The 13,714-nt window shown below is 51.6% G+C and overlaps 4 protein-coding genes across 4 annotated transcripts; 2 read left to right on the plus strand and 2 right to left on the minus strand.

The window, feature by feature from the left end:
* Positions 1–3,480: 3,480 nt before the first annotated feature.
* Positions 3,481–6,259, minus strand: NCU04147 (Ser/Thr protein phosphatase). The gene is made up of 4 exons (XM_011396318.1): positions 5,478–6,259; positions 5,237–5,410; positions 5,085–5,145; positions 3,481–5,004 (listed from the first exon to the last, which is right to left on the minus strand). The coding sequence occupies exons 2-4, from the start codon at positions 5,381–5,383 to the stop codon at positions 3,914–3,916; spliced, it is 1,299 nt and encodes a 432-aa protein (XP_011394620.1). The 5' UTR covers positions 5,384–5,410; positions 5,478–6,259; the 3' UTR covers positions 3,481–3,913.
* A 2,845-nt stretch (positions 6,260–9,104) lies between these two features.
* On the plus strand, positions 9,105–9,943 carry NCU04148 (hypothetical protein; the record flags this gene model as incomplete). Its single annotated transcript, XM_956211.2, has 2 exons — positions 9,105–9,295; positions 9,375–9,943. 2 exons carry the CDS (start codon positions 9,105–9,107, stop codon positions 9,406–9,408), a joined length of 225 nt encoding a protein of 74 aa, XP_961304.1. The 3' UTR covers positions 9,409–9,943.
* Positions 9,905–12,013, minus strand: NCU04149 (mitochondrial GTPase). Its single transcript, XM_956212.2, has 2 exons — positions 11,626–12,013; positions 9,905–11,561 (listed from the first exon to the last, which is right to left on the minus strand). Exons 1-2 carry the CDS (start codon positions 11,929–11,931, stop codon positions 10,014–10,016), a joined length of 1,854 nt encoding a protein of 617 aa, XP_961305.2. The 5' UTR covers positions 11,932–12,013; the 3' UTR covers positions 9,905–10,013.
* A 209-nt stretch (positions 12,014–12,222) lies between these two features.
* NCU04150 (66S preribosome component MAK16) lies at positions 12,223–13,676 on the plus strand. The gene is made up of 3 exons (XM_956213.2): positions 12,223–12,403; positions 12,474–12,640; positions 12,719–13,676. Exons 1-3 carry the CDS (start codon positions 12,370–12,372, stop codon positions 13,490–13,492), a joined length of 975 nt encoding a protein of 324 aa, XP_961306.1. The 5' UTR covers positions 12,223–12,369; the 3' UTR covers positions 13,493–13,676.
* The last annotated feature ends 38 nt before the right edge of the window (positions 13,677–13,714 follow it).

Here is a 13,714-nt window from a genome sequence, read left to right on the forward strand (position 1 = left end):
TGCTCCGATTTTCTCCCGGCTGATGGAACTACATGTTGCGCATACCCCAAACCTCCTCGGCAGGCATCTCCTTGTCCCTTTACCTTTTCTTTTTTTTTTCTTTCTATCCTTTGGCCATCTTCGAACTGGGCTGGTTGACTGGCATTCGTCACATGCACCCTGATCAACATCTCGTCGTTTCTTTGCTTTCTTGTCTATAACGCTGTGCGCTTCTACTTCAGAGAGCACTCTTACAAACCTGACTGGGGTCATAAGGCAAACTGCACAATCGCCACAACACATTTGGAGGAAAGGCTTCAGCAAATCATAACGTGGTCAGTGACCATTATGCCTGAGCCTCCAACCCCTTCGGGCGTTGAAGAGACCCAGCTGATCGGGGAATATCAGCCAGAAGAAGGCTAGGGGATCGACATAGCGGACAGCATTCCGTGGTGCAATCGGAGCGGGCCGCCATTTGTTCCGTCAAGGGGTTCAAATCAAAACCTCGAGGGTCTCCGTACATGGCAAATTCGGAGATGCACACGCACAATTCTCACTCACGTCGTTCGTATACACAGCTCGCATCTAGGCGTGTGATGGAAGAACACCCCGCAGAAGTTGCCTCTTGCATGACAGACTTTGCATGGTGGACTTGACCCCAACTAGGACATTCATCCGACCGACAACCGAAACTATCTATCCAGCTGGATGGTAGCATCGTTTTTCAGACTGCCCATGCGAATCTGGACCCTGAGAAAGATTGTTGAAAGCTTCCTAGCGAACGGGATGAGCTGTCATATTCTGAAACTTAGCTCAAGCCCATCTTGCAGATCAGTAAGCCAAAAGCCAATTACATCAACAAATTTGCCGACGAAATCCGCATGGCAATGGAGACATACCCAACTCACCGCGTGTGTCAAACCGCCATATTGTACCATAATATGGAGACCCAAGACCTCCCAAAGTGCCGGTTCGCCCGCAAATCCCACATGGCAACCTCCTGGTATGACTTCATCAGCGTTACGGAAATGTCGCCTACACGTTAGTGTAGGCAAGTGGAAACGGCCGGCTTTGTTTGCAACGAGCCCGCGATGATCCTATTTCGACGATCAACAGACACTGACAACGGATCAACGAAGTTGCTGTCGCGTGCCAATGGCAGAGGTTGGGAGTGCTCAAGCTACCAGCTGTATGGTTCTTAGGTTCGACCCGGGTTCAGTTTCCGGCGTCGTCCATCAGTGGCTTTCCGAGGCAGACCGCTCTGGACACCATCCGTCTCGCATTCCAAGCCGTCTGGTGTGGTCTCCGCCTTCGACCCCGGATCGACTACCCGAAACGTTTGGCCATTTAGCGCAAAAGCTTGACATCCTCGAACTGGAGGGAGAACAAGAGAAATGCATAGCGGGCGGTGATAGGTCCAACCCGACCTGTGAGGCCTGACACGTGTTGACTCTTCTACGGCGGGCCCCCATCAAACCCACAAAGCTAGGCCAAAGGGATCAACTGGCAACCTGTCGGACTGTCAAAGCCAAGGTGCGTGCTATGATGGCATAGCCCGAAAAAACGGGGGCCGCCGTTCGTGTCACGACATGAGCAGCCCAAAACGGGTGCCATGTGGGTGGAACGGTCAAGGAAAGTAGGTAAGATGAAGTGAGGCAAAGAAAGCGGTCTGGGTACGTAGGTATCCTATCCTATCCTCTCGATTATCCATGGTTGGAAACTGTGACCGAGGAGATTGAAGCAGATAACGAAGGCTACGTGATAGCAACGAGTAAGGATACCGATCTAGGATATCTATCCAAACAGGCCCGAAGATGGTACTCACATCCACCCCAACATTGACCGACCGACCGACCGACCGACTGACCGACCGACGGCCGATTTGTCAGTCAGATTGTCAAACTTACAAAGCTAATACTCGTCAGGTACCTGCACCTCGTGACCGGCATTTAAACACCCGAACTAAGCTCCCGCCCAAAAGCCTATGATAGGCTCCAGAAGACGCGGAGGCCTTCTCCCTCGCTTCTACACCGAAGTCGAGAAGCCGACGGTGTGGTTTTCGGCTTGCCCGATCCGTGATCTTCCTGGACTAAACAAGTTCAGCTTCGCTGTTGGCGTAGTCAGGAACTCAGCGTGTTAGTCCGGGCTGACGCGATAGCTAAAACGGTACTTGGCAAAAAAAAGCAATCGTGGCACGACGACAGTGATCAGAACCGTTGATGCTTATCCACATTCAGTTCGATTGGGTTAGGTTAAGACTTGGAACCTGAGCTTTGATAGGTCAATTCCCCGATGGGACCCTGGGTGGATACTGGATGGGACTGCCTACGGGAGATCTTGAGGGCTGAACCAACTGAATGGGTTTTGAGTCGCCTTTTGGGTACATGGTTGCGGGTGGTGGCGGGTAGGGAGGTGGGATGGTTCCGTCGATGGGGGCGGGGATGGGGATGGCTGCAATGAAGTCAATTGAGTAACCGGTGGAGGCTTATGCATAGTAGGTATACGCAGAACTAGCTTACTAAGGGCTAGATGGGGAGATCCAGGGGTTGAGTTTAGGGTAGGCGGTGACATCCCTCTTGTCGGGACTCAGAGACGGAACGGAAAAGCGGAAGAGCGGAAGAGACAGATAGATGTAACCAGTTGAGCATGTGAAAAGGATTGACGAAGTGGGTTCATATGGGAAGGCGGTCACGTTTAAGAGAAGAGGAGAAGACGTAGGGAGTCGATAGTTTGAGTTAGAAAATGGAAGGGTATGTTACTTTCGGAGTTTCTTCTGCGTTCGGATCCGAAAGAGACTGGACAGATAGGATAGTGGAATATAGGTCGGGGCCTTGTTGACCTACCCTCTAGACTTGTTGGTTTACGGTACGACATGAAATACAAGGACAGATAATCAGAGCCGGATGTTCGGGTCATTGGACCAGGTCCTGTCTGAGAGATTCTGCACAGGGTAGTCGAATGCCGCTTTTGGGTTGTTAATCTAGTAATGACCCTAGTCGATGGAGCAGGCCACAAGAAGGGAGGTTTCATGAAGATGGTCATTCAGACAAAGCTGAGAGGTACGAAGGAGACTCCTCGCATAGGAAACGTCGTTCCGTATAGGAGCTTTGCTCGAGCAGATGTAGTAAGAAACCTTCAGAATATCCGACCCAAGTCAGAAAGAGAAGGGAAACAGAAAAGTCATCCAGTACCTGCTTGAAATCTCTTCACTTTGTGTTCGTGGTCTGGGATGACACAACGACTATGATGAGCTTGAACGAAGTAAAAAGGTAGTAGGACCGTCTTCATAATTGATAGATGATGATAGAAGCTTACGTAGGTATCATGTAGTCACAATTACCTGAATTTCTTCCCGTCATGGAAATAATGCTTGTTGAGTTATAATATTTTGTTGAAACCTTGAAATCAGGCCCAATGCCTTTCTTCCGTTGTGGTAGCTGTCACCAAGATTTTTGGATACCGGCACTGACTATGAGCCTTATGGGATCTGACAGTTATTGATCTCAGTTTTCTCTGTTTCACGCTTAGGTATCTTTGCCTTTCTGGATATTGTTGTCGTATATCCCTCCAGTTGAGATATGAGATTGAGTGTCTGCCTTCAGCTCTGTCGTCTGAACATTCGCCCTTTCCCAAGGACTGGACCTCTCTCACACATGATATGATTATCTAGGAAAGAGCGAGGTTCCAAGTAGAATGCCGGGTTCCACCTTCCTCTCCGCCCTGTTTTCTACTTCTGGTTACGACATCTAAATCTTTGGAGCAAGTCTGTAGTCGTACCTCCCCGGTTCGAGATAGTCAAAATCTCGTACTTTCCTTTGGGATTCTCTTGTTCCATCACTTCAGTCTCTGTAATCAATTAATTTTCTTTCGGCAGGCTCATCTCCTCGTCCTTCTGACCGCAACTCTTCCAATCCTCTTGCTGATCCAGTATTTCCTAACAATCTTGACTCTCCTCACAAACCGGTAACTCCAAATCCACAACTACCGGCTTGTGAAACCTCTTTCCTCCTACATGAGGATAATTGCTCGCCAAAATCGCGCAGTTAACCACACACGTTTCCTTTCGTCCTTCTCTTCCTCCTGTTGACTTACCAATCACGGTGTCAACGTCAACCCAGTCTAATTTCCCGCTTCCCTCCCCACGACCGCGACCCGTCAGGTCAACCAAACTGATCTTCCCTGACTTTGGATCCGGGCTTGGATCCGTCCATTTCTCTGTTGTGGACTCTATCCATCCTATTTCACCATCATCTTCCATTCCCATTGAAACAGAGGCGGAAGGAGACGAGACTGGTGACCACCGAACCCTTTCAGCCCCCCTCGCGCGATGTACATGCCCACAGACGTGCAGTCTTGGTCGAACGACTGATAAGCGTTGGAGGAGGGACTGGCAGCCCAGATGCCGGTCTGTCTCTGTTCTTGTTTCTGCTTCTTCCCCTCCAGTCACTCCAGTTTTTGAGGGCGAGCCGCCGTCGTCTGACCCGTCTGACCCGCGGACGACACCAAGGTCGCAGTGTCCGTAAGGAGGCGTATGTGTCACGATGATGTCCGTATCTGGAGGGATGGAGGACCAAATTTCTTTGGCAGAGATGGAATTCGAAATGGGCGAGAAGTGTGATTGTGGGTCAGATCTGCCGGTTTCTTTTTCAGGGTTGGATTGACTACCAGACTTCATCTCCGTGGCGACTGCCCTGCCGCCTCCATTTTCTTGGTGTGGATATCTCGCACGATTCGGATCGTTCACATCCCTTTCATATCCAAACGCCCACTTCTCTCCAAGTCCAGGAGTCCCAGGGCTTCCAAATACTTTGAACTTTGTCCTCGGCCCCTTTGGTTGCGTGAGCTTGATCTCAGCGGACTCATGGCGGAGATAGGTTATCGATGGGCCGTGAGTCGCAAAAAGAGATAGGCACTCTTTTGGATTGGGCAGGGATTGGTTGTGGAAGTGGCAGGATTCTGGAGAGAGAGCTTGGTGCTGGGAAGACTCGGAAGATGGAGCCGGGTTCAGGGCCTTGTCGTGGTTTCCTGTGGAGTGAACAAAGGTGAGTGTCCGTTTCTTTGGCTAACGAGGGGTAACTGGGGGTGAGGACTGATAAGAGACATACCGGCAATGACGACCTTGGCTTCAAAGTCGGCTTTTTCTAGCCATTGAATTGCTTTGGTGAGCTGTTTGCTATGAGTGTCAGTTTGGCGAAATGAGTGACAAATTTGCCAAATGTTTGTAAGGTCAGCTTGGGAAGAACATGGTAACCATTACCTCTGAAAGACTCCCTTGATTTGTCAAGTCACCTGCATGGATAAGAACGTCACCCTTGGGTAGTTTAATTGTGCAATTGTGGGTGTCGCTGATGCAAACTATTCTCGTTCGTCTGGTTGGAGGTCGGTCGGATGGGGAGCTTTTCATTGTTGACAGCTAACCAAAGCGTGCTGACTAGTTCAGATTATCAGATGATGCGATGACTTTCCACTGCGAGAAGAACTTTACTTCTGCAGCTTACCTTCATCTAAGGTGTGCCAGAAGCTCATGGAATCTATCAATCGGTGTTTTGGGACTTTGGGATTCGCTAAACAGAATGGATGACTGGGACGAAAATATGGTTTCAACGCCAGAGTTGAGTTCAGTCGCACTGAAGGGAAACGCTTAACACGTAATCAAGTGACTTGGCACGTGCTAGTTGACCCGGAAATCTAGAAACCAGATGTGGTAGTTTCCTTAGGAAAGGAAGGAGCTATCTCATGCTTCTCTCCACATGTTGGGAGGCCAGATGTCACTCGAGTACTATCCCAAAGTTGACGGATAGCTCTTCCTGACCATCTTATCCCAGTGAAAGGATACTTCATGTCCTTTCGTTATGTAAGTCCATCAAAGCCTGTGTTAAAGTTCCTATAGGCAAACTGTACCCTGAGATCTAGGGGAGAATGAGCATCAGCACTTGGCCCATCTGAGACTCAGACCTTGTGATCTAGTTTCAGACCTAGGCTCAAATGACAGCGGGATGGCGATTCTCTCTGTGAGCTTCAACGCCCAAGAAACGACCAGCTTCCTCTGAACATAACCGCTTCACAGCACCATCCATGAGGACTCGGCTGTTTACCCGGCGCCTCACTTGAGCGGGATAAGGCTATAGAGCATGACATGCAGCGGCATCTCCGTCAAGAACGGCATCTGAAGCCCCCAACTTTGGGGCTAAATCTTGGGCTACTGTTGCTGATGACATGACTTCCCACCCCACGTGCTTCTTCTTTTCCGCAGGGCTGCATGACATTCGCGGGAGTGGGTCGGCAAATGGGTTTTGTTATTGCATCCTTCCCGAGCTAAGACTTGAGATTAGCAGAGCCGCTCGCTCAATACTGAGTAAGAAAAGGGGGGGTGCCGTCATCACATCTCGGGTGTAGGGCCAGGCAGCCAGCCGTATTGATGTGGCCTGGCTGGGCTGGGGGGAGGGGGGGCAATGGAAAGGGACAAAGACCTTTGGAGTCTATGTGGTGAGTTGAAGTTGCGGTGAAAATGCTGTCAAGTCTCTTTGACGCTTGTCAGACGTGGCAGGACTTTGCTGATTAAGAATGAAAAAAGATGTCTTGCAGACAGCCAGCTTTGTGTCATGTGTTGGATTATTCAACCCACGCCTACCTATTCGAACCTCAAAGAGACCCCCACACCTCGGTCTTGTTGAATGCTGTGTAGCCTGGGAATGCACCTCATCTCTTCCGAGAATGCCACTTTGGCTTGTGCTACCCCGAATGTAGATGGCCATGGGGGGATTAGATCACTGCAGTCTAGCAAAGTCCGAGAATCAAAAAGGGTTGATAGTATGTTGTTGCGGGAGTGAAAGTGGTTCTCCCAAGCAAGGGAAAGACTGGAACAAAAAATTGTTAGTGCAGGCGCCAAACAGAAGTGGAAGGTTGCAATTGGAAAGGGGGCAGTGCTCGGCAGTGATGTCCATCTCTGACTCGGTGGCTTTAACACCTATTTTGAGGGCGAAATGGAAGCCTACCACGCACAGGTGCATTAGTTGGCCACATGAAGTCAACTCTTGTATTGATAAAGAGGTATACTCCGGGGATGCCGGAGGCACGGAGAGGGAAACGGAGTTCATGTTGACGTAGGTAGGTGTTGTGTTAGTGCCCCGGTGCGGGGGACGGGCCGGGGGGTTGAAGTCCGTCGGGTGCCGTTAGGTACCTTGTTCGTTAGTGACCCCCACAAACGCCGGCGGCTCCTGTCGGGCGGCTTCAGATTTCTTTTCAACGAAACACCGAACAATTTGAACTCTTCTAGGTTCCTTGTACGCCGTAAGCAACCGGCAACACCTGCCGAATGCGCCGCCGCGGTCAGTTCCCCAGCGGCAGAGGCCACTCGAGTGCCGCAGTCTCGTCATCAACATACATACGTACATACACTACATACACGAGAAGCGTCGACTAGCCAAGGGTAGGTATCCGAGTTGCTACTTAGTGACTCGGTGTGCGTGGTGCCAAGTGCCTCCTTTCTTCAACCGGCAGGTGACAAGTTGGTGATGAGAAGGAGGTGGCAGAGAACTGCACAGCAGAGGCACAAAAGAAGCAGACGGAAGCTGCGGAAGGCGTGTTCTAGCGTCTCATCCATCCACGCAACTGGGATCCAATCACCCTTTTCAACATGCTTCTGGAAGATGTCTGGTGGCAGGAGAACAGCCGTTGAGGTTCGGACTTTAGGTCATTCAAGTGGAATAAGTCCTATCTGGGAATCCGGCATCTTGATGATTGCATAATCCCCAACTGGCAGTTGATAGGGCAGCATCGTCTTCTCCGGACCATTGAGAGCTCGAACCGAAATCCTGCCAATGTCATTGATGCTATCTTCAATCAAAAGTACCGCCGAAGAACACCCCAATCTCAGGGTCCAGGTACATACACATCAATAGTCCATGCCGCTGACAGGCAAAGAGCGGCTTTGTACGGCACCCATGTTTGAACGATGACTGTAGCACCCACACATTTCGGCGTGACGACTTGGTTGGAAGCCGCCAAATGCATCCACATAGCCACCGTTCCCAACAAAGAAGTCTGATGCTCGACTGCGTTGTCAGCAACATGGAAAGAAGCGAGCGACGTGTGGACGTTACCCGACGGCGCGGTCTGGTGGAGTGAACAGCATCAATGTCTCCCGAGTCACATCGCTCAATGCGCTGGACTCGGCGTCTCAGGGGCCTATCAAAATCCTCGCAGCCCTTGTGTATCGTGGACTCAGCCCTACAGTTACTGTAGCGTCATTCAGTCTTCCCGTTACATCGCGGCCGCCTGCCCTTCAGCTCTGACAACCCCCAAATGGAAGCCTTGAAGCCTTGGCTAGGGGGGTTCTTCTCGGTTCGTATCTACTATTAGCGATACTCTCTGACCGAATTTGTACAACATCCGGTGAACACAGGCCAAAAGAGACGACACTTGGACGAGGCCCTGAGCAGCCTTGTGGGACTACTTCGGTACATACTTGCAAGAGCGGATCTACTTCGCTTAGAGCCTCTCTCCTGGATCAAATCTGGGTGCCTTCGCTTGTACCCCTTGACATATGGAAGCCTAAACTACGAGATTCTATTTCCTAGACACCTTCGGAGGGGCTGTGACTACTAACCCCGTACCACAAGATTGACGATACAACATGGTTTTGCTGAGAAACGCACCAGTCAACCCCCATACACCGGGCGTAGGCAATGCTTGATGACGGACCTCAGATCCGTTTCCTTATGTCATGCGTAGACACCGCGGACCGCTGCGGCGCTTGGGGGGCCCAGGACCTACCCCCAAGGTGCTTCCTAGCCGAGATGGCTTACTCCGGGAATGGCCTCAAGCTGGCCTCGAGCCAAAACGCAGTTGCCTGTTTCTCGGTGTTTCCTATTGCCCTATTTAAGACCTTGGATGTGCCCGATTTATGAGGTTGTTGTTTCTTCTCAGCATCAGCTTCAGCATCAATCACCGACATTGGCCTTCAAGACATAATATATCACCATACCAGCTTCCAACCTTTCAAAGCTTCAAACTAATATATAGACACTCTTCACTTTCACCCTTATTTCATCTATCTACAACATAACCCACTCTCACCACACACACACACACACACACACACACACACAAGATAATCTACTACAATGGCTGTCATGGGTTCCTCCACTACCCGCTGCCCCGTCGCCTACGGCCGCTCTGGCTACAACAAGGACGGCGACGACGAGGAGAAAGACAAGAAGAACCTCATCAACTTTGGTCGTTCCGGCTACAACAAGGACGGTGATGACGACGAGGAGAACAAGTTCCGCAACTTTGGCCGCTCTGGCTACAACAAGTGAGTAGTACCCAAGTTTTCCAATCACAACTTGATTCTGAGATGGACGATATGTGGCTAACGAAGAATCACTCTCTAGGGGCGATGATGGCGATGATGAGGAGCAGAAGTGAATCTGAACACTTCTGATTTTCCTTCTTCTTCACACACTCGCACAATCTGTTTTGATACTTGTACAAGAACAATACCGGCAACGGTACCTTTGAATTGCATCTTTGGGAGTTTATTGGAGTTTTAGGTGGGATGTTTAGACTGGGGTATCTTTCTTCTGGGCATGTGGGAGAAAGGGAGGAAAGGGAGGCCACTTTTTACGGCAAAGCATTGGTTGGGGAGTTTCAGGGGGTTTTCTGTTTGGCGGGAATTTTATATTTGGGTAGTGGCGGTGTTGGACACGATCCTGATGAAGCAAAGCGGTTCACCTATTCAAGGGGCGCATGGTCTCTGGGTTTGGTTTCTTCTCCCCTCTGTTTTACTTCAGCTTTTCCAAGTCCTTTTTCCCTTCATCTTTAACCTGTCATAGACTAGACTTTAAGTCCTCGTAGGACTCATGCAAACAGCTTGGAGGATATAATGGCAGTCATAGAGAGGAAGGACAAAAGGGCTTTAGAGACGAATAGACTTCAGCATATATTGTTCTTCGTTTTGATTCAACTGACAACTCAGCCATACACTGTTCTGATCCCACCACCATCCGTTCTACCCAACTCCCACCGTCAACCTACTTTCCAACGCAAAACTTTTCAAAAATAACCCCCAACACCTCCTCCACATCCCCCGCCTCTCCCTTCCCCGTGATGGCAGCCAGCCTCCCCGCCGCCACCCTCAAGTGTTCCGCTGCCAGCACGATATCCGCTTCCACCTCCTCTCCAGTAATACCCCCTTCGCCAATAGCCGGGTTCGGATTCGGGTTCGCCTCAGCCATGAAATCCTCCAGCGCATCTCTACATTGCCCAAGCAACTCATTCTGCCTCGCCGTGACGCCCAGCAAGTGCTCCATGTCTTGCGGAATGGCAGTCAGCTCAGCGAAGGAAGAGGAGAGGCGGGAAATTAGGTGGTGAATTTTGCCTGGGTCTGTGTCGTCAACGCCCCCGGAGCGTTGCTCGGCGGTTCGGCAGGAGATCAAAATCGGGTCTTGGGATCTGAGGGGAGAGTCTTCAGGAAGAGCAGTAGAGAGGACGTCGGTTTTGAAGGACTGGATTAATTGAGCCAGGACGGAGGGAGGGACCGTCTCGGATTTGTTGATCACTAGGAGAGATTCTGGTGCGGACGAGGCGAGGTCGAGGGTTGAGAGATCGTAGTTTAGACGGTAGCCTTCGACTCCGTTGGGATGGGGTTCGACAGAAGCCAGAACGATAATGACATCGGAGTCCAGAGCCTTTTGTCTTGCCCGACGGATACCCTCCTCTTCGATCTTGCCGATCGACGCCTCCTTCTCTTCAGCAGGCAAAAGCGACGAGCGGGTGCGAATCCCCGCCGTGTCGGCAAACGAACACAGATACCCACGAATATCCAAACTAGCTTCCACTATATCTCTGGTCGTTCCCGCCTCAGAAGACACAATGCTCGCCTCCCTTCCAACGATCAAGTTCATCAAGCTGCTCTTTCCCACATTGGGTGGACCAAGCAGGGCGATGCGGATGCCGTTGCGAAGCAATTCACTCCGCTGGCTGCCCAGCTCGTGCAGCTTGATGGAATGCAAAATCTCTTTGACGAGACGGGTCACGTTCCTCAGCAGCTCGGTAGGCGACTCGTCAAAGTGCTGGTCTTCGCTAAAGTCGATCAGGGCTTCGATCTCGCCCCGGGCCAGGAGTAGCTGCTCACGCCAGGACTCGTACGTCTTGCCCAACACTCCCGAGGTGCCGCGGATGGCGGCCCGCCGCTGCTGCTCGGTTTCCGCGGAGAGAGTGTCGCCGAGCGCTTCGACTTGGGCGAGGTCTAGTCGGTTGTTGAGGAAGGCACGCTTGGTGAACTCGCCTTGCTCGGCGTAGCGGATGGTACTCGATGAAGTGGACTTGGGAATGGCGGAGAGAACGGCCTTGACGGTGGCTGGGCCGCCGTGCACGTGCAGCTCGAGGACGTCCTCGCCTGTGACGGTTTTGGGACCGGGGAAGTACAGGACCAGAGCGTCGGTGTCGAGGACGTTGTTGGCGTTAGCTGCTGATGGTGATGAGACATCGTTGCCGGGTTCGGTGGGCTCGGTCAGGGTGCGCACGGCGGCGTATCTGGGTTTGGGGATGAGTTTGGTGGGACATAGTGAGTTGTAGACCTTTGCTTGGTGTTAGTCATGTCAGGAGCGAGTGAGAATGTTTGGCGTGGGAGGGGTTGTTTACATCAAGACATCCGGGTCCAGAAATACGGATTACGGCTATGCCAGCTCTTCCTGACCCTGATGAAAGGGCATAGATGGTGTCGTTGGTGAGAAAGGGCAGAGTCGAGTCTCTAGGATTCCCACCTTGACCCTTACTCCCAGAGACGGCGTCAAAGGCAGACGCCCTACGGCCAAACTCATGATAGCTTCTTGCTATGCGGATAAGACATGATGTTGGCTGCTGCTGCCATGATCGTAGTGCACAAGAAGTGACTCGAGAGCCTCCCGGTCGGTGGATAGCAGCTCGTCTTATCGCATGGCGGAACATTGACCTCAACCAAAAGACATGAATTCACACAAGTGATGTCTTCAGCGGAGAGATGTCACTGAGAAAGAGATGCCCTGCCGTGGTGAACCTTCCGTCGATGGCAGCTTGAATAAACAGCCCCCCCTGCAACAAGAGCGAGTGCCAAGACCTTTGAGCAGCCACTCTCAAGGTATCGCTGTAAGATGATTGGCTGTAGCCCCAAAGCTGCTGGGATGTCTAGCGATTGCACGGACCACATCGACTGCATCAAAAGTTCAGAAAGATCCATTTCTAAATTTTTATCGGGCAACCGCAGCCACGCCCGTGTCTTCTCCATCTCCTCGTACACACGACCTGCTCCTGCGCCCTTCTTCGAGAAGCTGACCCTTCTTTTTCACCACAACGCCAATTCGAAGATACCCCGACAATTAGAAGGCGGCCAGATCAACCACAGTCAACATGTCTGACGAAATCGTCTGGCAGATCATCAACCGTATGTCGCAGTCTCTCGAAAGTTAAAAGGCCTGCCTGCCCCGCAGTGTCGCTAACCTTCGACCCTACAGAGCAGTTCTGTGCTTTCAAACTCAAGACAACCAAGGGCAACAACTTTTGCAGAAATGAGTACAACGTCAGCGGCTTCTGCAACAGGCAGAGCTGCCCCCTAGCCAACAGCCGTTATGCGACCGTCAGAACCTCGCCCAAGGGCACAATATACCTTTACATCAAGACCGTGCGTATCCGCTCCTTGTGGCAAACCTACCAGATCCCCGGGACCAACTAGCTGACACACCCTTCCCCTTTCTTACAGATTGAGAGAGCCCACATGCCCTCCAAATGGTGGGAAAAGATCAAGTTGTCGCAAAACTACGCCGAAGCCCTCCAGCAAATAGAGGATCGCCTTCAATACTTCCCCAAATTCCTCCTCCACAAGTGCAAGCAGCGCCTCACCCGTCTCGTACAAGTCGCGACCCGCATGCGCAAACTCGCCGCCGAGGAAGACCGTCTCGGCGAGAAGCTGGTGCCCAAGATGGCGCCCAAGGTCAAGCACCGCGAAGAGGCCAGAGAGCGCAAGGCCCTCATTGCCGCCAAGCTGGAGAGGACGATCGAGAGAGAGCTGCTGGAACGTCTCAGGCAAGGAATGTACGGCGACCAGCCCCTCAACTGCTCCGAGTCTGTCTGGAAGAAGGTGCTGCAGGGTCTTGAGAAGGAGGGTGAGGGTACCCGCGACAAGGATCTGGATGAGGGCATCGAGGACGAGGATGAGGAGGACGAGGAGGAGGAAGAGCTCGAGGAGGAGATCGAGGACGGCAATGTCGAGTACGTGTCCGACTTCGAAGAGACCGACGACGAGCTCAATGATATCGAGGATTGGCTCGGCAGCGATGACGAGGACGATGCGGAGGACGACGATGACGAGGATGATGATGACGACGATGAGGGCGACAGCGAGGAGGATACCAAGAAGAAGACAAAGGCTGGCGACAAGAGGAAGAGAGGAAAGGTCACCAAGATGAAGGCACGGAAAAAGAAGGAGATCGAGGTGGAGCACGAGACGGACAGGGAGAAGTTGCTTGCTTTCTAAAAGAGGGACGTGGGAGATTTGTTATCGTGGTTGTTGTTGTTGTTGTTGTTGATGTACTAGATGATGATACCTTGGCATCTGGCAGATTGGTCACCGGTCTTGACATTCTGTCATGTAATGATTGCATGGCTCGTAGAACAAGAGCTCTTTTCATGTTTAACTCTGTTCAATCTGGAGAACTAACCTACTTTGCGGTTCCTGTGATATGTGAGGAGCAAAAGT

Source organism: Neurospora crassa, linkage group V, assembly GCF_000182925.2.
Source record: "Neurospora crassa OR74A linkage group V, whole genome shotgun sequence".
Taxonomy (NCBI): domain Eukaryota; kingdom Fungi; phylum Ascomycota; class Sordariomycetes; order Sordariales; family Sordariaceae; genus Neurospora; species Neurospora crassa.

Coding starts and splice junctions, on each gene's coding strand:
- NCU04150 (XM_956213.2), top strand. CDS start 12,370: ATGTCTGACGAAATCGTCTGGCAGATCATCAACC. Junction 12,404..12,473: donor CGTCTGGCAGATCATCAACC/GTATGTCGCAGT, acceptor TCGACCCTACAG/AGCAGTTCTGTGCTTTCAAA. Junction 12,641..12,718: donor TATACCTTTACATCAAGACC/GTGCGTATCCGC, acceptor CCTTTCTTACAG/ATTGAGAGAGCCCACATGCC.
- NCU04149 (XM_956212.2), bottom strand. CDS start 11,931: ATGTTCCGCCATGCGATAAGACGAGCTGCTATCCACCGACCGGGAGGC. Junction 11,562..11,625: donor CTGGACCCGGATGTCTTGAT/GTAAACAACCCC, acceptor CACCAAGCAAAG/GTCTACAACTCACTATGTCC.
- NCU04147 (XM_011396318.1), bottom strand. CDS start 5,383: ATGAAAAGCTCCCCATCCGACCGACCTCCAACCAGACGAACGAGAATA. Junction 5,146..5,236: donor ATCAAGGGAGTCTTTCAGAG/GTAATGGTTACC, acceptor CATAGCAAACAG/CTCACCAAAGCAATTCAATG. Junction 5,005..5,084: donor AGCCAAGGTCGTCATTGCCG/GTATGTCTCTTA, acceptor TTCACTCCACAG/GAAACCACGACAAGGCCCTG.